The sequence below is a fragment of the Epinephelus fuscoguttatus genome, linkage group LG14, assembly GCF_011397635.1.
Source record: "Epinephelus fuscoguttatus linkage group LG14, E.fuscoguttatus.final_Chr_v1".
Classification (NCBI taxonomy): domain Eukaryota; kingdom Metazoa; phylum Chordata; class Actinopteri; order Perciformes; family Serranidae; genus Epinephelus; species Epinephelus fuscoguttatus.
In genome coordinates, this window is record NC_064765.1 from 10,856,187 (window position 1) to 10,878,735 (window position 22,549).

The window sequence follows — 22,549 nt, forward strand, 5'->3', positions numbered from 1 at the left end:
CCCTGACCAGAATACAGTTACTTTCTTTCACTTTAGTTTGGTGTGGTGATGTCAGTATTGCTACTGCTCAGGAGTGGAAATGTATAGAAAAAAAGCACATGTAATGACAGTGAGTAGTTGACTGACTGAATGTGGAAAAGCTGAGACATATTTACTGTGAAATTGCATTTATTCTTCTGAAGACATCACGAGCTATTTGTCATCTGTTTTGTAAATGGATGAGTGCTCTTAAAATGTGGAGATGTTTGTAATCTACAGGATATTATGCAATGGTTTTACTGGTTGGGCCACCTGTGATCTAATTGGACTGTATGTGGCCCGTGAACTAAAACGAGTTTGACACCCCTGCCCTAGAGCCAAGTGTTACACAGATGCCCTACCTAAAGTAATTGCACAAAAGTCCTATACAAAATTAGTGCACAATACCTTACACATAGTAACTGCACAGATGCAAGTTATTGATTACTTTCATCAGCAATTAACCAGGCAATGCTTTTCTAGATTAATTAATGTATTCTTTGGTTTGTAATGTCACAAAATAGTGAACATCCATCCATCCCAGTTTCTTACAGTGTTGCAGTCAAGAGCACGTAAACTGAAACCAAATCTTAGTCCAAGACATGACCAAGGCCCTTGTGTATCGAGACCAAGACAAGACCAAGACTTTTAGGTAATGAGAGCGAGTCAAGAGAAAGACCAGACCAGTGAGAGTCCCCCACTGCACGACACACATATGATGAAATGTGTCCATACATGGACATGCATCCATAGGCACTCCTCAAACTGATGTGAAAAGTCCATGAAAACCTCAGCAGAAAACAAATGCAGATTCCTTTTCATGCATACTGTAATGTACCATGAGAAATATCTTGATAGAACAATCAAAAGGCATAACAGAGGTGATTTTTTTATGTGAGAATTTTCCTTTGTTTTTTATGAGAAAACGAATACCAACACAAAGAAGCTAAAATCAACTTAATCATCTTTATTCAGTACTCCCTTTTTATACAGGTAATTTAGTAATAACCCCACAGTTATGATCTTGACTAGTCTTAAGAAAAAAATCCAGAATCCTCTTTGTCTGAGACTGCGACAAGACCAAGACCTTAAAATAATAACCATTCGAGTACTACAACATTGGTTTCTTAAAACCAAAAGCGATGTTTTCAAATGTCTCGTTTTGTCCAACCAATAGTCCGCACAAAAAATATTTACCTTACAATGGTAAAAGAGAAAAGGCAGAAAGTCCTCCTATTGGACAAGATGAACTCAGAGACTAGGGGAGTTTTTTTGCTTTGAGAATGACTAAAACAATGAACTGTCTATCAAAATAGTTGTAGAATATTTTTCTGTTGATTGACTTATTAATCAACTAATTGTTTCAGCTCTTATAACAAAAGTCCATATTAAAAAAATCATTTATTTAGAACCCTTCTCAAATGAAAGTACACACTTATTATCTGCAGTTAAAGGTACTGCTGTACAAAGTTGTATATATTTATTTTGTATTTGTTTTTTAATTAAATATTAAGGATAATTACCTCATTGCTGGATAATAACATCCACGGCCCTCAAACAGTTATTTCCGTAAAACTTCTACAGCTAAATAAGTACAGCAAGAAAATCAGTTATTTGTGACACTGACAGGATCTGAAATGTGACAAATGACTCCAACCAAACACTAAGTAAAGCTGTCACATAAATGCAGTGGAGTAAAAAGTACAACATTTCCCTCCTAAATGTAGTGAAGAAGTAGTATAAAGTACCATAACATTTAAGAGTTTTAAAGTAAAGTATGTTACAAGTGCAATACTTGAGTAAACGGACATACTTCCTTTCCACCAGGGGTCAGCAATCAGACACAGGACTCAGTTGGAGATTTCATTGTGATTTATTTGCACTCAAATCATGTGATAAAGAGCTGCAAGAGGAAACAAGAGATAAAAGGTTTTCAATGTGATGACACATTGTTCAGCACCAGTGTACGTTTGGGAGGGGGAATACACAAGTTTCACTGGAGCTTCTAAAAGTGAAATCTGGCCCAAAACAAAAAACAAAAAAACAATGAAAGTAGGACTTTTACTGAGGATCCTCTGAACACAACTAAAAGTAAACATGATCAAAATCTTGTGTGCATCTCTGCTTCAACTGCAGTTTTAACAAAAACACAACAAAATCAATTACTAAGACAATCATTCACAGGAAATACTGTAGCTAAACACAAAACAATAAAAATACAGTAGTAGTATCAGTGCTTTTTCTGTTGTTGTTAAACAAGCATGCCTTCCAGTTCTGATGCTGAGCTCTCAGTGGTGCACAGTGTGAAGGCATCTGGTCCCCTGAAGAAATGACATTAATCGACTAACTTGTCTGCTGTTACATTCCAGCACTGTGAATGCTAAAGAGGATCACTTCACCTTCTCTATATGCTTCACAGTGGTGTTTTACATCCGAAGTGTCAGTCAGAGGAACAGTTTGAACCCTGCCGTTTCAGACCAGTAAAAAGTGCCCACTCTAAAACAAACAACAGCAATCGACATGTCATGATCTGCGCCGGTGGTGTGGGACGATGTGTTTGTGGGTGTCAGTGTTCTCAGGTGAGAAAAAGGCAGTTTGGGTGAGACTTTTTGCTCTCTGTGGAAAAATGGATAAAGGATGCTGCATAACAGGAGCAACATCAGTGCTTATTACAGTAGTTCTAACTCTGCTACCATGCACAATACACACAGCATAGGTTCATTCACATTTGGTGGGGGTGGAACAGAAGTCTATTCTGCTATAAGGCTGTAAACATGATCTGAACTGCTAATCCATAGATAACAAACTACTGAGCAAAGACCTCGTTATTACTTAGGAAATAATTCTAACAAAGTAGCATCGACGGAAAATAGCACAAATAATGCAATATAAAAAATAAATAAACAAACACATAAAAAGGTTAGCTTGCATTAAGATATTTTTCCTTAATTGGTCAACTATATTTTTCATAACTGGCATATTAATGTCATGCCGACACCCATGTAATAATTTATTACACTTCATTCACCATGGCTCGCAGTAAAAAAACATTTGTGATATTCGTGACATTAAATCATGTAAAAAGGCATCTAAATAGTACATGATACAAGTGCAAAATCGTATTTTACAGTGAGGTAACACAATCGCATCATAAAAACCATGACTCACCTTCATACTCCTAAAACTATTAGTAACATATTTCCCCTAACGTGATCCAACAGCCAAAATAAATCACTGGCAACTCATTTTTTTTTTTTATTTGCTACTTATATTTGGTTACCATTTGACTGAAATTTGGTAGCTATAACTTAGCAATAGTTTTCCTTGATCCATATTCCAATATTGTAACGGCTATGTCATACAGATTTACAGTCCTATGTAACTGTGCTGAGTTTAAAATAAAAAAAACATGACCCCATAACCCCACACATGTTCTAAGCTTCCAGAAAGAAAAAACAAGTCATCTTGCTTGGCCAGATGTTTCCCTCAGGTGTCATTCTTCCACTTCACATAGTGGCCGTCTGATTGGTTACCAGATCCCGCTGGATCTCCCTCCAGGAGGAGCAAGGATCCTGGCCGAGGATCTCTTTGGAATATTGTCATCGATCTGGGCACCTGGAGGAAACAATAGAATACATACAGGAGTTCAGCAATGAAACATGAGGAACTGCTATTTCCCAGTGGTGTTAACGTGCAGCTCAGTTATATTTTCTTGTGGTATTGTAAAAGGGGACTCTAAATAGCTTATGTTAAGCTCCAGGCGGATTTAGGCAATGCAGTATACTTCAAAAGATCAGTTCTTCTCATTCCATTTAACATGCTGCTCAAACCAATTAAGATTAATGGAAAGCAAGGGCGTCGGTTTCGTGGACACTGGGGGACTCACATATGAAATGGGGTGTTTGGTGGTTGTCTGCTAGAAATTTTTGAACATCAAACACTTAGTTTCCTGCCTTTTTTGGGAAATGTTTGCGCCAATTTGTGCCTTTGCATACGTTTAGGGTAAAAATGTCTTTAATTTAGTCCAGATTAAAGTCCTCAGGGTGCACAGTAGCTCAGTGGTTAGAGCAGGCGTCCCATGTTCAAAGGCACTCTCTTTCCCGCAGTGGCAGTGGGTTCTCTTCCAGCCTGCAGCCTTTTGCTGCATGTCATTTCCTCCCTCTTCCCCTCTCACACCTGAGACTATCCTGTCGAATAAAGGCAAAAATGCCCTAAAAAAAAAATAAAAGTTGTCTTGCATGCTACTTACATGTTTTTATTGGAGGGGACAAATGCACATATTTCTAAATACTGCCTCCCCTCTGAAATCTACACCTAGGAGGGCAGGTATTTGTGTGAGTAAGTATACATTCATGGCGTGAATAATGGTTATACACAGAAAATTATGTCAACTTCCAAGAAAAAAATGAATCCCCAAGCACCTATTGAAAATGTAGTGCCAAATGTATGAATGGGGTCCGGCCACAGACCTTAATTACATGTCAATTCCCATCTGTTCCTTCATCTCCTTTCAGCTCTCCTAATGTCAAATCTCTAATTAACATATAAAATTACTTTTAAAAGTGTACTTGATAACTCTTAGGTCTGAATATGTATACATGTGAAGAATAAAACTGAAAAAGGACACGTAAACCTTCTATATTTCTTGTTATGCAAAGCAATTTGTAAAATTTTTTTGAAAACTGCTATAAAACACAAGAAGCACTGTCCCTCTAAGTTTCTGTAACTATGGCGCCCCCATCAGGCCAAGTATTGTATGTTTTAAAAGTTGGAAAAGCCTTAACAGTGTATGAAAGAATACCTGAGTGTCCAGGTATAGAACACAGCCTAAGACATACTCCCTTTTACACTCTTAGCATCATTGTATGAAAGAAAAACAGAAATTTTCTCTGATATCTGCATGAATTTGTTGATTCTTACCAGACAGGCTGAAGCTGGACTCTTGGAGGTCTCTCACGCCACCGTGCCGGGTACAGGGACGCGTCGGAGTATCCAGATCTGGAACCCCGAAGTCCCTCTTTCCTGAGTTGGCCACCGCAACAACGTCACCTTTGTAGGGCTCCCGTTCGACAGCTTTCACAGCCTGGCACTGGTAGGTCAACATGTCAACACACATACACATGCATATTACACACAAACAAATACTATCAGGTTAATGAACATGTTGATGCAAAAAGAATGGTAAGAAAAGTAGTTTAAAGTTCAACATCAACAATGGTGAACTTTGTCAGAGATTGATGACAAAAAACGTTTTATTCCTCTGCACAGCATTGACTCTGTGGCGCAACGGTAGCGCGTCTGACTCCAGATCAGAAGGTTGCGTGTTCAAATCACGTCAGGGTCAACAATAATATTTGTCCTTCAGGAAAAGAGTGAATTTGGCCTCTTAATGGTGACGAGACAAGCACTGAGGAATACAGTACATGAAACAAGTGTCCAGTTTATGTTTCTACCACATGGTGGAGATCTAATGGTCACAGACACCATTACTGGCTGATGGTATGTCTTGTGGAATTCTCTCCTTTGCAGATCAGACTCATCAAAGTTTGATTATTTTACTGACAATTAGGACCAAAGAAGGAGGGAAAAGGGAAGGAAGGAAAACAGGAAAAAATAAAGACAGAAGGAGGTACAAATGGAATGAAGGAGGAAAGGAACCAAAAAAAAACAAAGAAGGAAACAAGGAAAGTAAAAAAGTCTATAAAGGGAAAATTAAAGAATCAAACAAGGAGGTAAGAAAAGAAGGAATGAAGGAAGGAAAGAAAGGAGGGAAAGAATTATGAAAATAATGGAAGAAGGAAGCAAAAAAGGAAGACTTAAGAGGGAATCAAAAGAAAGGAGGAATGAGGGAGGGACAGAAGGAAACTAAAGAAGAAAATACGGAAACTACGCAGGGAAACTTGAGAAGGAATCGAAATAAGGAAGTACAAAAAGGGAATAAATGAATGAAGGAAGGAAAGAATGAAGAAAAATGGGAAAAGGAGACAAAGAAACTTAAGTTGGAAACTAAAATGGGAAACTTAAGAAGGAATTAAATAAAGCAGGTAAAGGAAAAAGGGGAAACTGGGGAAATTAAAGAAAGAAAAGAAAGAAGGGGAAACAAGGCACAAAAGAATGGAAGAAGGAAACAAAAGAAGGAAACTTAAGGCGTAATAAAGGATACTAGGAAACTAAAGAGGGAAATGTAAGAAGGAATGAAAAAAGGTAACAAGGAAACAAGGAAATCGAAGAAGAAAACTAAAAAGGGAAACTTAAGAAGGAATTAAAAGGAGGAAATAAGAAAAGAAGGAGTGAAGGAAAGAAAAGAAAGGAATGGAAGCAGGAAACAAAAAAGTAAAGACAGTTGTGTCTGATACCTTTTCCCTTTGAACCATCTTTTTGTAGAGGTAATCTGGAAAGGTCCTCAGCGGGCAGAACTTTCCAGAGCCCTCAGCACATGTAAACATGCCATTTTCATAGACCAGACGGCCACGGCTGATGGTGACCAGGGGCACGCCGTGACAACGAAGACCTTCATACAGGTTCATATCTCCTCCCTGGACCTGGTTGTCCACAGAGATGGTCCTGCAGACAGAGATGACCCAGTTACATCAGACAAAAAGCTTATCAGCTTCAGGGAGTCGAGATAAAAGCTGCAGAGAGACAAGCTGGTCGATGAATGGATGGATCGAGTTTCATACTTGGATCCCTCGGGGTCCCAGACCACCACATCAGCATCTGCTCCTGGGATGATCCTTCCTTTCCTGGGGTAGAGGTTGTAGATCTTGGCTGCGTTTGAGCTTGTGACTGCAACAAAGCGATTCTCATCCATCTTTCCTCCAATCTGTGAATCATAACAAAGGCTTAAAGATGTTTATATTCTTAAGAATGAATCCAAAATCACACAGCAACTCACTAAAATAACAATGGCACCAAAAGGAGAAACAGATTTTTCTTTGCTCGACTGCATGTGCTTTATTTTCTTTTTAAAGTTCAAACGATAACCATGTAAACAAAACAAATGTCCTATTTGTGCAAATACTCAGTCAGGAACAAAGGAGCTACACATACCACTCCTTTCTCCCAGATGACGCTCATACGATCCTGAATCCCAGGAAGCCCGTGGGGGATCTTTGTAAAATCATCCTTGCCCATGGCCCTCTGTTTGATGGTGAATGGACGGTGGTCAGACCCCAGAACATTCAGAGTGTCACTGCGGCCCAACAGAGTGAGATGGAAGGTCACATTTATTGCTGCAGCAGTGGAAGATTTTATAGTGTGAGATCTTATAGAGTGAATCCTCACTTTCCCAGCAGGCTCATGAGGAAATTGGGAGTATTGGGGTCCAGGCGGAGAGGAGGCACCGTAACGTGGGCAGCAGCATGGGCCCAGTCATGGTGATAGTATTGCATACCGTTCAGCACAGCGTGGGCTATGGTTGTCTCACCGTGGACCACCTTACCTGTGGTTAGATAGTACAATATGAATGCACACTGGATAAGATGATAGTGAAAAGAGAGTTGTGTGGAAAGGGGCAGAGATAAAGCAAGCAACCTATGACTTTCACTCTAAAATATACCAGTGACTATTAAAAATAATTTTAATTTAACAGAGAAACTGGATTGCAGAACAAAAATACAAGGGCTAGGAGGGAAGTTGATGTAATGGAAGCTCGTTACATAGGAGTTTAGGCACTATTGTCTCTTAGTATTTAACACAAAATGGAGAAATAAAGAAAAATGCTAAAAATAGTGTGTGGAAGGGCAATTAATCAGTGTCTGTGAGTCGCTAGTTGACGGTGTCAATGAAAAGATCAGCACTACGGAGGTTTCTCTAAAGCCAGAGTTTGAAACTGTGATTTTTATTTGCAGTCATACAGATCTTCAGGAGACATAATTCACTTTCACACAAACCTTTAGACATATCTCCAAAGTACAGAGAGAGAAATTAAATATTGATTCTAAAACTTTGTGTCCCACTTTCTCCAAAAAAGGATCAATCTCGGCTATTGGTCTGACGACGGGGGCAATGGCCAATATTTCAGGGGGGTTCTGGTTAAGCTAGCGTATATCTAGCCCAAGACTTTCTCTTACATGTGCCAGTCATTCTTTACAGTTTGATGAGCAACTTAAGACAGGTCCAGACAATGTTCCCCAAATATCTATAAACAGCTATCTGCATATGTGTGCAGATGCATTGAGAAAAACCTTTAAACAAAAAAAGCTAAATTGTCAGATGATAGCTAATGGGTTCTGAGATTGCATTTCAGCCAATGTGCTCGGCCTCCTTGGCACTCCACAAGGACTGTTAACCTCCATCCAACTAAAGCCTGCTCAGACGTGATCAGTCAATACTACTCAGACAACAAATGGAAGCCAGAATGCTTACGATACCAAAGTCTTGTCCTGTAACCTACTACAGACATATGCAGAAAGAGGATGAATATTTGGGCAATTCCAAAATATGTGGGCATTGTCCACCAGTGCTGCTCCATGTTCCCCACACCAAGAGTAATGGTAATGAGATTTCAGCTGGTTAGAAATAAACAAATCTGATTTTTTCCATTATAAATCTCCCCAGGTGAGTGAACTTGATGGAGCTACCCTTGTATTATTTAGAGAATTACAATTTCAAAAGCAACTCTCTTGTTATTTCATAAAAGCAATTACTTTCTAAAATGTAAGCACTGCATTTTTTTTTATTTTATTTTGTTTGTTTTACAGGATTTGTGTTGGAAAAATTCCCAACAGAAAATAGGCCTTACCCTGCATCTTGGCTGTAGCCACTACATCTCCTGCAGACATACTGGACACATTGACAAGATAGATCGGGCAGTGGGCCTAGCAGAAAACACACATACACATACACACACACACACACACACACACACATAAGGTACAATATGTCAACTAGAAGAACTGACCTTGATTTTTCACCATTATATACAATAATGTTTTTTATGTGTCAGAGATTTCTCACTCACCCTGTTAGCGATGGTTATTGCCCTGTGGGTCGCCTCTGCTTCCAACTGTGAAGGAACAGAAGATTGTGAGGAATCATAGTGGGATACTCAGATAGAGACTAGATTTATTTAATCACAGAAATAATATTAACACTCTTGATAAGAGTCTGAGTATAAAAAAAAAGTATTTTAGCTTGACTGACAGTAGCCAACATAACCCTGACTATCATACCTCTTCAGGCCTGCTTATTTCAATCCCCTCTGGGCCACTGATGCCCAGGTCCAATGCTTCTTTTGCACCCTAGGGAGACACAAGTGAATGCCATGAATTATGTATGCATCAAATTAATACGAAGTTTATTAACACAAGCATTTAATTTGTGTTTACAATATATATTATAGACCTCATGAAAAGGGTTTGCAGTGATTCCCTCTTACCTCTGCCACCAGTTCTCCGTTCTCAGCATGGACTCTTGCTATAGCTCCGATGTCCTTACAGTGCTGCAGAACCTGGAAGAGCTCGCTGTCTCTCAGCATGAATGTGTCCTTATAGGCCATGAACATCTGAAAGGAGTTCACGCCCTTCTCCCTCACTAGTTTCTCCATCTCAGCTCGTACCTGCAGGAAGGAAAAGTGTAAATGAGCCTGAAACAAGTAGCCTTACACAAAGAAGAATCCCAGTCTCAGCAATTGCTGTACTGTATTTTGTGTCTGTTTGTTATTTGGTAGTATATACATTTTATTCTTGTGGATTTTCTTGAACCCAAATATCAAGAGCTTCTTTCTGATGACACCATTTTGAACCAATGTTTAACAATTATACAGTCAGAATTGCTTTACTGGCCTCAAGTAACCAGAATGCAACACAGTGCATGGCATTTTGTGTTTTAAAGGGATATTTCTGATCTTTTGAAATGGGGTTGTACTTATCTATAGTCAGTTTATTACCTGCAGTAGATGTGAATCGGCACACACCCAGTTTGGAGAAGTAGAATATTTTCACTGCTCATCACCAACAGTTAAAGACTTGTCTTTTTGCCAAACCATGATTCTGACTATGGAAAAAAAATCATGAGGAGAGGGCGGCAGTGCTGAAGTACCTTGGGTCCCCACCAAGTAACTCCCACGTGCAAAGCGTAGTCACAGCAGGCTTTGGAGTCGGCCGAGCTGCGGCACTTCTCATAGGCTTCCAGCAAAGACTCATTCTTCTCTGGCAGAATGTGTCCAATCACCATCGTTGTACCACCAGCTAGAGCAGCCTAGAAGAAATGCAGACAACAGTTCTCAGGTTTCTTTTAATGTAGGTTGTAATTCTGTGATTAGTATTGTGTTGTTTTCTATGTTTTTTGGATGTCACTTAATCATTTGTGCTGATAATGACTTTTTTGCATTTAGATCTTGCAGTGTTTTTTTAATCAACTGCCATTAAAGACTAAAATGAACTGAGGTTAACTACAATGACACCTTAAATTAACTGACATGATCATTAAACTTATGCATTAAGTGACGATAAAGCAAAAGATACTGATTTATTAAGCCCATAAATACTGAAGATTACTATTGTAATCTACAGATCAACACAGCTTCTGCTCTGAGCATAAAAGTAGAAGCCTCAATTGCCATTAAAGCTTATCTTTATGGTTATTTGCTGACGACTGCTGAGGGAAATATAAATCCTTCAGTAGTTAAAGCACAGGACTGACTGCCCCACACAGATTAATCAAGAGGCACTCAAAGCAATTACTGCATAATATTGTCACGGTATCAGCACTTCTTACTTTTTATTCTCCAAAAAAAAACAGATTTAGATATTTTAAAGGCACTCTACAGTAAATCTTAATAACCCCAACAAGTGAAAACAGACTGTGTTTTGTGTATAAGTGCATGCTTCACCGAGCATCTGTCAGCTGACCCTAGAGAGTGGAGTGGTGTGTAGTGGGAGGGAGGAAGAGGGGGGCGTGTGTCTGAGAACCATTGTCTCCAGGCACAATGGCGTGAGTGAAAAGGCTTTGCAGCAGTCTTTGCAGCAGCCCCCTGGTATCCATGGAAACAGATACTGATCTGCATTTGTCTCCGGACTTATTTTGGAGCAGGCAGGGAGGGGCGAGGAGGGAGACGGGAATGAGGAGGAGAACAGTGGAGAATAGTGTCTGTCACCAGCTTCTACCAGCCGCGGTCTGCCTGTCCAGTCACTAAAACAACTCAAAGCCAGCCTCCATCACCTCTCATACTCCATCATCTCAAAGTGCTACGGCGTGATGAGTCATCGTGGTGCTCTGAAGCAGAGTGGGGTATCCCAGTCTTTATCAGCAGCCATGATGACTTCATTTCACACTTTCTGGCAACCTCGCCAGCAGCAGACTGCCAAATCATCTTTGTGTGATGGTGGTAAAACACAGACTCTGCAACCTTGTGATACTTCCAGCAAAAAACACATAGAACTGCCAAGTAGGGCCAGAAATCTACTGATCTGTAAAGATGTTTAAGATGCCCATCTAAGTCTGGTCTGCATGTAGGCTCTCAGCTAATTCTTTTATCGCTATTTTATGTGTATGATTTTAAGGGATTATCCAGGTTCTGTCTGCTGTTTGTCTGGTTCATGATTAACACTCTTGATTTTGAAACAGGATTTGTGACATCTGGCTCTCTGAGGAGCATTTTACAGATCTGACTCCAAGCTGTCCAACAGTCCTCTAAAACTCAAAGATATTCAGCGTACACTCATAGGAGACTACGAAAGCCAGAACATTTTTAAGAGCTGGAACCAGGTCATTTTTGCTATCAGCGTCATCGATGACATCAATGAATCATCACTGAGTCTGTGGTGAATTTAATTTGTAAAACAACAGAAGCAACTGTACTAAAAAACAGTTAAATCATCCTGCAACCACAAACCATGGACATTTATGAAGCAGCAGCCTAAAATGTAAGAAGGCAAAAAAAAAAGGCCTAAAGTTGAAGGAGCTGATGGGATCACATTCCACTGGAGCCATACCTTGTATATTTCCATGTGACAAATTAATAAATAAAATATATTTTTGCTTTAAAAAATGGTCACATGTTTTGGTCATGTCCGAAACTGTTTCATTTCCGGGATTTAATATTTAAAACTGTTTCAATGATGTTTTGACAGCTGGTTGCCCCATCTATGTCCATGGCAATATTTGGAGTAACTCCCCTAGATGTTAACTTCAGTAGAGCCCAAATGGACATTGTGTCTTTCCGCTTACAGGACATTGGATTAAGGACGTTATAAATCATTTACAATTGGAGAAAATCCTTTGTTTCATCAAAGGATCAAGTGCACGCTTATTTGCCACCTGGCAACCATTTTTAACTTTTGTAGCAAATACGGAAGCTGAAAAATTGTTATGAAACATGTTGTACTCCCCTACTTATGTCACACAAGTTAATTTGTCGTCACTTTTCCTTTTTTCATTTATTTATTTAATTACTTATTTTTTGTTCTTGGCTATTGTATTTCCTTTCACTGGTCTGTCTTTCTCTGTTTGTTCCTGGGTTGGTTGGTGGGTGGGGTTGTCTTTTTGTCCTTGTTGTTTCTATGTTTGTTTGTTGATGCTTTGTGCATCTTTATGGAATTATCAATAAAAATATCTTGTTTAAAAAAAAAAAGACGAACATATCTATCGATTATAAAATAGTATCTTACTTATTATCCAAGCACTTATTGATTAATCAACTAATTGTTGGGGCTATACCTCCAAAACTGATGCCTTGCTTGTAAGAACATCCAAAGTATGTAACCACTTAATAACTGACCATACTTCTAAGCAATACAGCCCTTTTAGTGTTTGAAGTGTTACCATCATCTACCTAGTTTAACTAACTTAACACGCTGTTTGCATTCAATCATTCTATCTTAATGCTTTAATACTTTATATCTAACATTATATCTTACTAATGCTGTTTTCCTTTCATTATGTTCCAATTTTATCATTTTACTTTCACAGCAAGAGCGATAATGTCTAAAATAACCAACATATTTGAAGCCAAAATATTAAGACAGCTGTCTCATGCCATCAAAACCAAACTAAAGAAGCCTCTCTGATATCTGGGCTATAATTAGCACCAGTGAAAAGCTTTCTTCCTCCTCTCTCGTGAAGAAAACAACACATTTGTGATCAATATCAAAGTTAGGAGGATATCCAAGAGAGACAAGTTAAATTTAGCACTATTAAACCAAGTTTCTGGATCTTAAGCATTCTGTCATGTTTTGACCGAAAAACAAGCTCTTGTCTACAACTAGGACAATGCAAGTTGCCCTACTTCCTAAACTAAACTTCTCTTCTTCTTTCCTCTCACTTCCAGCAGGACCTTACCTTGGTGCCGCTGTAGAAGTCATCTGCCGTAGTTGCATTCATGAAGGTCTCCTCCAGGTGGACGCTGGTGTCGATGCCCCCAGGGAGGACCAGTTTCCCCGAGGCGTCGATCACCTTGGCTCCACCTGGGATCATCAGCTCTTTCCCCACCTGCTGAATGATGCCATTCTCGATGTAGACATCCGCCTCCTGGGTGCAGTCGTCGTTGACCACCTTGCCGCCCTTTATCAGGATCCGCACCATCGCTGAGCTGGAAGACATGGCTATAGCTCTGTAAGGAAGAAAGAGAGAAAAAGATTTATTAATGAATTTTTAACCCTGTTTATGTCAGGTGTTGTAAGCAGCTGCAAAACTGAGGTGAACTGACCAAATTGAAAACAACTAACTAAAAAAAGCACAGGAAAAGTTACAGCTCCAGCAGCTTTTTCTACAAGAAACCTGAGAAAAAAAACATTTTTTACAGTACCTCATCCTGAGGCAGTGTAGTAAGTCAAGCAGAGACAAGGATCAGTGATGCTGCTCAGTGACCACTCCGTCAGGCTGTGACTGACATCAGCTACAAGACTGAGCAGGCTGTGTCAGTCAGTGCCTGTGACCTGACGTCCCAGTGGACAGTGATGTAGTGGTATAATAGAAAGAAGCTGAGTCCAGTTGTGGATTACAATAAGGCAGACAAAGGTCAATAAGACCATTATTTTAAAGGGACTAAAGCAGTGTAAAGCTACTTACAATGATGTCCACTCACTGAGAGGCTGTACAGTAACAATCATAGTGGCTAAAAATTATAAACTAAGAAAGCTGAGGTGTTTTTCCTTCTAGTACATTCATGGCAAACAGCTCTACTGTACCCCAGTGCTTCCCAGCATGGCAATTAGTATCCCTGACGGGGGTCACGAGATGATTCAAGATTCATTACTTTATTACCATATCAACGTGATGGAGTGGAATTTGTCTTTGTGAGCTCACTTTAACAAAGACAGAAAGACAAAAATTAGCAAAGCCACTCCCTCATAAAGCAGAGAATACACAAAACAAAGTTAAAAAAAAAACAGATATTTAATAATCGTACCCATAAAATAATTAAAAAAGCATAAAACAAATTAGTAAAATAAAATCTAACACATAAGAGCACCACAGAGAGGACACTAGAACCTACAGGGAAATTAGCAGCAGCATCAAACGACCCACTAGATAAAGTGCTCTGAGTGCATTAAAAACATCTGCCCTGTTGCATCATTTTATAACCTGCCATGCTGTTTGTAATATTAAGGAGGTGGACAGCAGCTCTATTTTGTCCCTTCTTGCAAAATACAGAATACTTCTACCTCTTCAGCATCCAAAATGCTTCTAATTAAAGAATTGAAAATGTAAAATCACTGTATAAATTAAGCTTCTCATCAACATGTATCCTTTGATCATGGGTGGATTATAAGACACGGGACCCCCGGGAACTGTTAGGCAAAAGGCCTCACCACCTCCCCTACACAGGATGAAGACACACAGACTTTTTGGTGATTTTTGCCTCTTTTTTGTTGCCGTTTTGCATCTCTTTGTAACCATTATACATCTTTGTGTCTCTCTGTGGTTGTTTTGCCCCTTTTTGTAGTTACTTTAAGTCTCTTTGCAGTTCTTTTGTGTCATTGTGGTCTTCTTGTGTTTCTCTGTGGTCACTAAGTGTTAAATTGTATTTTTTAATTTTGCAGGTAAAAACCAGGGGGGCCCCTGACACTTTGGGCCCCTGAGCCTGTGCCCAAGAGGCCTGTTCAGAAATCCATCCATGCCTGTGATGAGGCGGCGTCACAGGTAGGCCTACAGTAGATGGGACTTTGTACTTAAGGATCACAATCAGGGTTGTAGCCACCATTGAGGACAATGAGGTCATGTCCTCTATATTTTTTCTGGGAATTTGATCATTTTAGCAACTTGTAAGGAGTTTACGTTTTACAATTAAAAATGTGCACATGGTTTCAGCATTTTTCAGCTCAGTAAATTTGAATTGGGTGACTTTTGGAATCAAAACAGAATAATGGATTCAGTATTCAGAATTTTATTCAAGCAACATTTACACCTTTATGTTGCTAAATTAATTAGTGAATTTGGATACATAAATTGCTATTTAAAAATGTGCAGACCCACTCGCTTATTAATGTCAGGTCCAAATTTTCTGAGGGTGTGTCCTGACCTCAGTATTTCCACAATTCTGGCCACAACCACAATGGTTGTTCTACTCTACTGTGCTCCACTCTGCTCTTTAACAACCCAAACATCACAGGAGAAATAATACAAAATTAATTTCCTCCACATCAGCTTTTGGGTAAAGTGGGTGTGATCACTGTCAGTTATTATTATGTACTCATCAATAACAAAGACACAATCTCCAAGATCTGCCTCCTCCCTTCCCTTCCCTTTTACACCACTGTATTAACGATGTGATGTAGTGTGAGTGTGCCCATCTTGCGTGCTTGCGTGCATGTGTGCGTGCAGGATGCGTACGTCTGAGGGTGCGGCAACTTTACTGCATGGCATGGACTCCTCCACACATGCAGATCTGATGGTTGATAATGTGGAGGGTGGGTTAGGATGGGCATTAATGCTATAAAATAATTCACAGGCTGCAAGTAAGAGAGAAAGAAACACTCATGCGGTATACCCAGTGTTCCCCAAAACCTGGAGGCAGCTACAGGCTATAATGAAGTTATTATCATATACATGGCCTATTGCTCACTGACCACTGTGGAGTTGCGCCGGTCGGTCAATAATAAACAGGTGAGCTTATGTTACCTGTTTATTAAAGACATGCACAATAACAAATGTGTAATAAAACATGAATTCATAACAGATTTAATATGCAGCTACAGTATAAAGTGCAGTTTACACACGTGTTTTAAACCTTCACTTTGTAGTGCATTTATAAAACTATAGGCCCTGGTATTTTATCGGTTAAATGTCTTAATATTTATTTGACTTGTGCATTAAAATCTATTAAATCCCTGCTACAAATCAAACGCAATCGTATGTATATGTCAATAGTATCAAATAGAATAATTATTGAGGTGGATAATATAATATTACAGCTTCAGTGTGATCGCAGCGGGATGATGACACTTCCACTTGTGCGACTTGACACAAAGAAACCGGTCTCCATCCGGCATGATCGGCTGCACAGCGTTCATTAGCGACCTAGAAACCGCCTTCCCAACTCTCAGTCCGCCCTAGTCCCTCCTCTCCCTCCTCCACAATGAAGACAAGCTTGCTATAACGGCGCAAAGTGGCTCTACACTATAATCACACCGCCCTGCTGCCAGGTTAAGAGGTGTAGCTGCACTTCAGGGTGTGTGTAGGTCCAGGGAGGGTGGCAGGAACAGCAGGCAGGGCAGACACCCAGACTTGTAGCCAGGGGGCATAGAAACAAAGTCTCCAGGCTCCAGGAGAGGGTTCCCCCCCACACAAGACAGGACTGCTGCAGCCAATTAATCATTATAAAGCTGAAGGTGTGGAGCACATACCTCCTCTCTGTGCCTGCTGCTGCTGCTGCTCCACTCGGCTCTCCGCTTACTTTCTGACAGGAACAGACTGCTATACAATCCGTGGATGGCACTTTCCAAGGAGATACACACGCACCAGATGGATGCCTTCCTGGCCGGTCCGAGACCAGCAGACCGCAGCATCATCACTGTCAAGTCAGCGAGGAAATGCAGGTAAGACTTCCGGTTATGACTTTCAAAATAAAATCCAAATGTTTTTGTTTTTTATTTGCAAAGGAGTAGTGTGACAAAACTTAGATGTCAGTCAGATTGTGTCCCATCTAGTGTCAAAAACATGTTTTTCAAACCACCTGCACTACAGTCTGGCCAGCCATCACATTATGGCTGAGGGTGTAAATTGAGCTGATCAATTTGAAGCAATATACTCTCGATAAACTATAAAAAAAAAAAAAAAAAAAAAAAAAAAAGCCACAGAGGAGTAGCATATTTAGTATAGTTACTGCTACTCTGTCAGAATTTAGCATAATAACCAGGTTACTTATTTGGTTACCATAGCCCCTTAATATAGTTCTAAATACAGGAACGGTATTCAAATTGCTTTTTTTCCTGGAGGAGGATCCCCGGACCCCCTCTTTTATTATGGATAAACTGCATTCAAGAGGCAGTCTAGATAAAACGTATTTTCCCCCATGTGTAATTTTCACAGCTTTTACTACTAGTCTCATATATTTGTAAGTTGTATATGAGTAAGATACTTTCTCCCACATTGGTGCTCTAATGTGCAAATATTGGACTGGAAAAAAAAAGTTTTCCTACTGCCTCATGCTGTATACATTTACTTAATACTACAGCCATAAATTCCATACTTACATACTAAGATATTATCTTAATAATAAAATCATAAATTAACATGTACCTGTTAATTAATACCTCTCAAAACTAAAGGCTCTTTCAGTGACCTAGTAGACTGCTAAAATTATATGCAATTGTATATGTGGGTGCATGGGGTATAGCCACTTCTTTTTCTTGCTGTTTTCAGTATACCCATGTATCAACCGAAAAGCCCTGAAATATACATGAAAGTATGCCCACCTCCTCCTCGGGAACCTACCATCCACCTAATAGTACACCCACCTCATCAACAACCACAACACTACTGGTCATAGACTACATGGTAGCATTCTTTAAAGATATGCAAATGTACTGTTCAAATGTTACAGTACATTTGCCCCTCACATATGTTCTTCCAGTAATAATAAGCAATTAGTCTAGATGAATAATTTGGCCATATTTCCTGCTTTGGATGTTGGACAGCTGGCTCCATCTTGTTGTGACGAGGATCATCAGTCACCTTGTCTTGTTTTCCCTGACAATGTCATACACTTGTATTTTTACTGTGTCTGGGAATCACCATATGCCCCATGATACGATATTATCACAATACTTAAGTCTCAGTACCATATCATTAAGATATGCTAAGTATTGCTATGACATACATTGTGATATATTGTGATTTATGACTTTTTTTCAGCTGTAAATTTTGTTCCAAAACCTTTATCAACATGTGTTTCTTTTCAGTCTGGTCATCTCATATTAGTAATTTTTATTGCAGCAAAATGTATTTAGAGGATTGAACAAATCAAAAGTGATTTTATGATTTAAATCAAAAGTTTATAGTATTCTAAACCAAAAAGTTTTATTTGTACTTGGAAAATTAATAATTAATATGTTTAAAAAATCAATACTTGGCCTCCGGGTATTGATATGATATTGCCATACAAAAATATTGCGATACTATTCTGTAATGATTTTTTTCTCTAACCCCTTATTTTTACTACTGTATTTGAATTTTTGTCAACTAAATGAAACCAAACACAAACTAAATTTTATACAATGAAATATAAATAGTGTAGTTAATTAATGATCGTTTTTATTTTTATTAAAGAATGAGAGCATTACATTGGCAATCTTTTAGTGTTTGACTTCAAATACACACTGGGACTCCCTCTGGAAACATCTTTATGCTTTTATTTTGTAGGCTAATCGCTAGACTTCCGGTTCCACTTCACTTTCCTGTGCTTAACTTGATACAGCTCGCAGCATCCAGGCCGCGAGACGGTGCGACGCTCCAATCAGCGGCGCTTAGTGAAGGCTTGGTCGCCTAAGCAACCAATTACTTTGGACTCAGGGCGTGTCCACTGTGAGGAGGCTGTACCACTATGAAAGGAAGGGGGTGAAACAGAGATCATAGCAGAATGAGGCTGCATAATAGATTATTATAATGTATTATCAGCACTATTATCATCGGTTTCATGGCTTAAATGTCGCTATGAGCTTTAATTGGATAAATTAATAGGCCAGTATTGTTTATGCCCTATCTCACAGGGCCCAGGCTTGATCTGCAACGATTATAATAAAAGAAAAAAGAACATAAATAATACATTTATGAGCTAATAGCATTAGTAGGAAATCTAAGTGCAAGCCCATAAACTCTGTTATTGATGGCTGTATAAAAAACTGTGGAGTGGCAACATGTTCAGGTCTGATCAGAGAGGAGCTGCAAGGCTACACCCTTGTTTGAAGCACTGTAGGTGGTGAGGACCCAGGTGTCAAGACACTGAGCCACAAATCCCCTGCTGGAGGGCATGATGGCATGGAAACTGGAGCTGAATATCAATATCCATGTCTCCTCTATCAGCCCCCCTGACAATTAGAAGCCACAACAGACTAATGAGAATATTAATAAAGGTTGGAATTGCCCTGCCTCCAAAATATTAGCATTATAATGAGACTGTGTGTCAGTGGAATAACATTTGTGCCACATGAGAAAAAATAATAATTATCAAGGGGTTTCTTCACATAATTCTGACTTTATTGTGTCATTATAACAAGATGTTTTCTCTTCATGACAAGATATCTCATAATTCTGAGTAGGGCTGGCATGATACCAGACTGTCACTGCTCAATTCTTGTGGTCAGAAGAGTTCATGATAACATTTGGATATCTATGGACATTTTTAATTTGAAAAGCTTTCAGTCAAATATATCTCTTAATTTGTTTATTATGTGTTTTGTCTCTTTTATAGCAAATTAATTACACTCAAAATATGTATAGTGATTACCAAGAATAGTGAAAAGGCAACCAGATGGAGTTGGGAGAGGGAGACAAAGTGAGAATGTAAAGAAACACAAATGATTTAAGAGGCGCTAGATCATTTACACAATCACTTTAACATGTTATCAGTATTTTTAATTTGAAAATATACCAGCTATTGTCAATACCAATATAGTGTGACACCCCTAATTCTGAAATAGTATCTCATATATATGACAATCATTATGCAATACTATCTCAGACTTTGTACACAAAAATTCAGCAACATTTGGAAAATCTGATAACATGCTTTGGGTTGTTCGCTAATGTTGCACGCACACATACACACAATCCCGATAATGCTGTTTAACTGAATTTTTGAGTTTAAAGATACACTATGCAGGATTTAAAAAAAGAAAAGAATGGAAAAAAAATGTATAGACTCACACAGAATCATCACTTATGACCCACTTGAAGTGTGTGGCGGTGTATTTTTATGCAGAGACTCTTCCCTCTGCCTGTATTTTCTTAATTTCCACTTATTTCCTGTGTTTGGGACATTTATGGACGTGTACTTTATAAAAAGGTAGCAAACAGGTGCCAGATTGTAAGCAGCTGGCATCCAAAAGATGCAGTGCCAAAAAACACAAGTGCAGTGAGGCAAAACACAAAACGAGAGTGATCGTGTATTCCATTTGTACTGGGAAGTTGGAATTTTTGAGTTCCCATTCAAATTTCAACTGGAATGCCTCCAACTTTTGAGATCAAGGTTAGTGAGGTTCCTCTGATTTTCTGAGTTGGAAATCCAACTTCAGCGGGCATTCAAATCAAAATTTCTGACTGGGAACTTGGAAATTCCAACGAATGCACCATAACAACATCCGTCTTGTTGTACTAGTATGCAATCAACTCTGGTGTGATGTCATTCCCAGCTCCGACTTTTGGCTTTCAAGGTAAATGGAACGCAGCATGTATCTGAGGTTGGCTCTAAATTTTCATTTTTGCTGGAAAGCATGTTTACAAACGTTAACCGACAATCACACATAGTATACCTTTAATTCTTTATTAATAACTTCTGTATAAAAGACTGTATAAAATAATAGAAGTAACTAATGTCATGTCACCCATTGGTTTGTGGACTGCCATTTTGAAGCCTTTGTATTCATGATTACAGAACTTTACCATCTTGGATTTTTGGAGCCAGAGGTGACCATATTTGGATGAGAAGGTGGAGCTGTGGAGGTGCGAGGGATGGATCTGACTCATAGACTGTATCGACACCCTGCAGACAGCCTGTCATTCAAAGCAGCTCACCCCTACATATGCACAACTTTTAAACTCAATAAAATGTCAGCAGGTGAGTTGTATAAAAATTCACCTGCTGTACAGTTGTCATGAACGGGGAAATTACTTATAGAGACCAAAACTGTTTTTCATTCCACATAAACATGTTTATTTCTATTGTACAGTTGGACATTTAAGCATGGGTGTCTGGGGATTGACTTGCTTTTGGAGCCAACCTCAAGAGGCCATCTGATGAAATGCAGTTTTTGGCACTTCAGTGTTGACTTCATGTGTCAGCCTTTGAGGCTGCTGCTTGGCTTTAATTTAAGAGGTCGGGTACATTTTATAAAATAGAATTTAAAAAAAAAAAAAAGGACAGGAGGTGGCAGATTTTTGCACAAAAACAATACATTTATTCAAGTGTTCTCCAGCACAAGTACATACGGAGCCTTTATCTTCTCTCTGGACACTAAACTTAAGTATGGGGGGAGGGAGGGGGGGAGTCAAAGTGGAGAATGACTGCTACATTTGCTGTACGAACTGGTCTTGAGGAAAAAGCGTATAGGCCATTAACAGTTATGACAGAAAGAAAGTCACACAGAGTGTCAACAGTATCACCGAATATAGAATTATTGACCTGCCTTGAACAGTAAAACTCAAATGTTGTTTCTGATGATTCAAAAAAAAAAAGAAAAGAAAAAAACATCGATTCAAAACAACATTTGGAAAACAGACATGGAGAATATTACGGCATGGAATGTAGGATTAAGAAGCAATGCGTATTAAGCATACATTATGCTACAGTAAAAGTTATTACCGTTTTTTTTTTCTCACACAATTTTCCCACAGATAATCACCAACTACAGCAATCTCTAGTCTAAAACAATATAGGAAACCTTTCATTATTTGTTATCCTTATTTTTTCAAGTACAAAGTTAAAATGCCTTTGTTAATATATTTATATGAGTGAAATAATAGTTCTTTTCTGTTACTACAAGGAACTTAAAAACAGTCATTGTCAAGACATGTTTATTTCTCTTCCAATCAAATATATTTTTCTTGTTTAGATAAAATGTTTAGCACCATCGGAGACACCTACAATCCCTCTTTTTAAAGTTTTACAAAAGGAAACAGAAGCCAAAACAAAAACCAAACAAAAAAACACCACCATGTAGGGCTGTGCAGTGAAGTTGAGACCGTTCATCTTAAAGCTGTCCATAGGCCACTATTAAGATCACATGACATAAATCTGGACTCACTTGACACAAACAAATCAGTACGATAAAGTAGTCGACTTGGAGTCTCTCTACATCTAATGCTCAAAGCAAGTTTTGAATCAAATTTGTCACTTGATTTTTTTTATGTTTAACCTAAGATTCTTTTCCTA

General features: G+C 38.9%; 1 protein-coding gene, 1 long non-coding RNA gene and 1 other non-coding gene across 4 annotated transcripts; 2 read left to right on the top strand and 1 right to left on the bottom strand.

Annotated features, from left to right (window-relative positions):
• Positions 1–1,900: 1,900 nt before the first annotated feature.
• On the bottom strand, positions 1,901–16,952 carry dpysl5a (dihydropyrimidinase like 5a). 2 transcript variants are annotated; one of them, XM_049596815.1, is made up of 13 exons: positions 16,806–16,952; positions 13,300–13,570; positions 10,060–10,218; positions 9,398–9,577; positions 9,192–9,260; positions 8,981–9,025; positions 8,762–8,837; positions 7,303–7,459; positions 7,069–7,210; positions 6,699–6,841; positions 6,375–6,582; positions 4,939–5,107; positions 1,901–3,633 (listed from the first exon to the last, which is right to left on the bottom strand). In XM_049596815.1, the coding sequence occupies exons 2-13, from the start codon at positions 13,558–13,560 to the stop codon at positions 3,548–3,550; spliced, it is 1,695 nt and encodes a 564-aa protein (XP_049452772.1). In that variant the 5' UTR covers positions 13,561–13,570; positions 16,806–16,952; the 3' UTR covers positions 1,901–3,547. The 2 variants fall into 2 exon arrangements, with proteins under 2 accessions (XP_049452772.1, XP_049452771.1); XM_049596814.1 differs by lacking the exon at positions 16,806–16,952 and adding an exon at positions 13,766–13,844.
• Positions 5,291–5,362, top strand: trnaw-cca (transfer RNA tryptophan (anticodon CCA)). The gene has a single exon. It is a non-coding gene; the product is annotated as a tRNA-Trp (tRNA).
• LOC125901253 (uncharacterized) lies at positions 13,532–22,453 on the top strand. The gene is made up of 4 exons (XR_007450960.1): positions 13,532–13,572; positions 15,003–15,102; positions 16,866–16,997; positions 21,053–22,453. It is a non-coding gene; the product is annotated as an uncharacterized LOC125901253 (long non-coding RNA).
• The last annotated feature ends 96 nt before the right edge of the window (positions 22,454–22,549 follow it).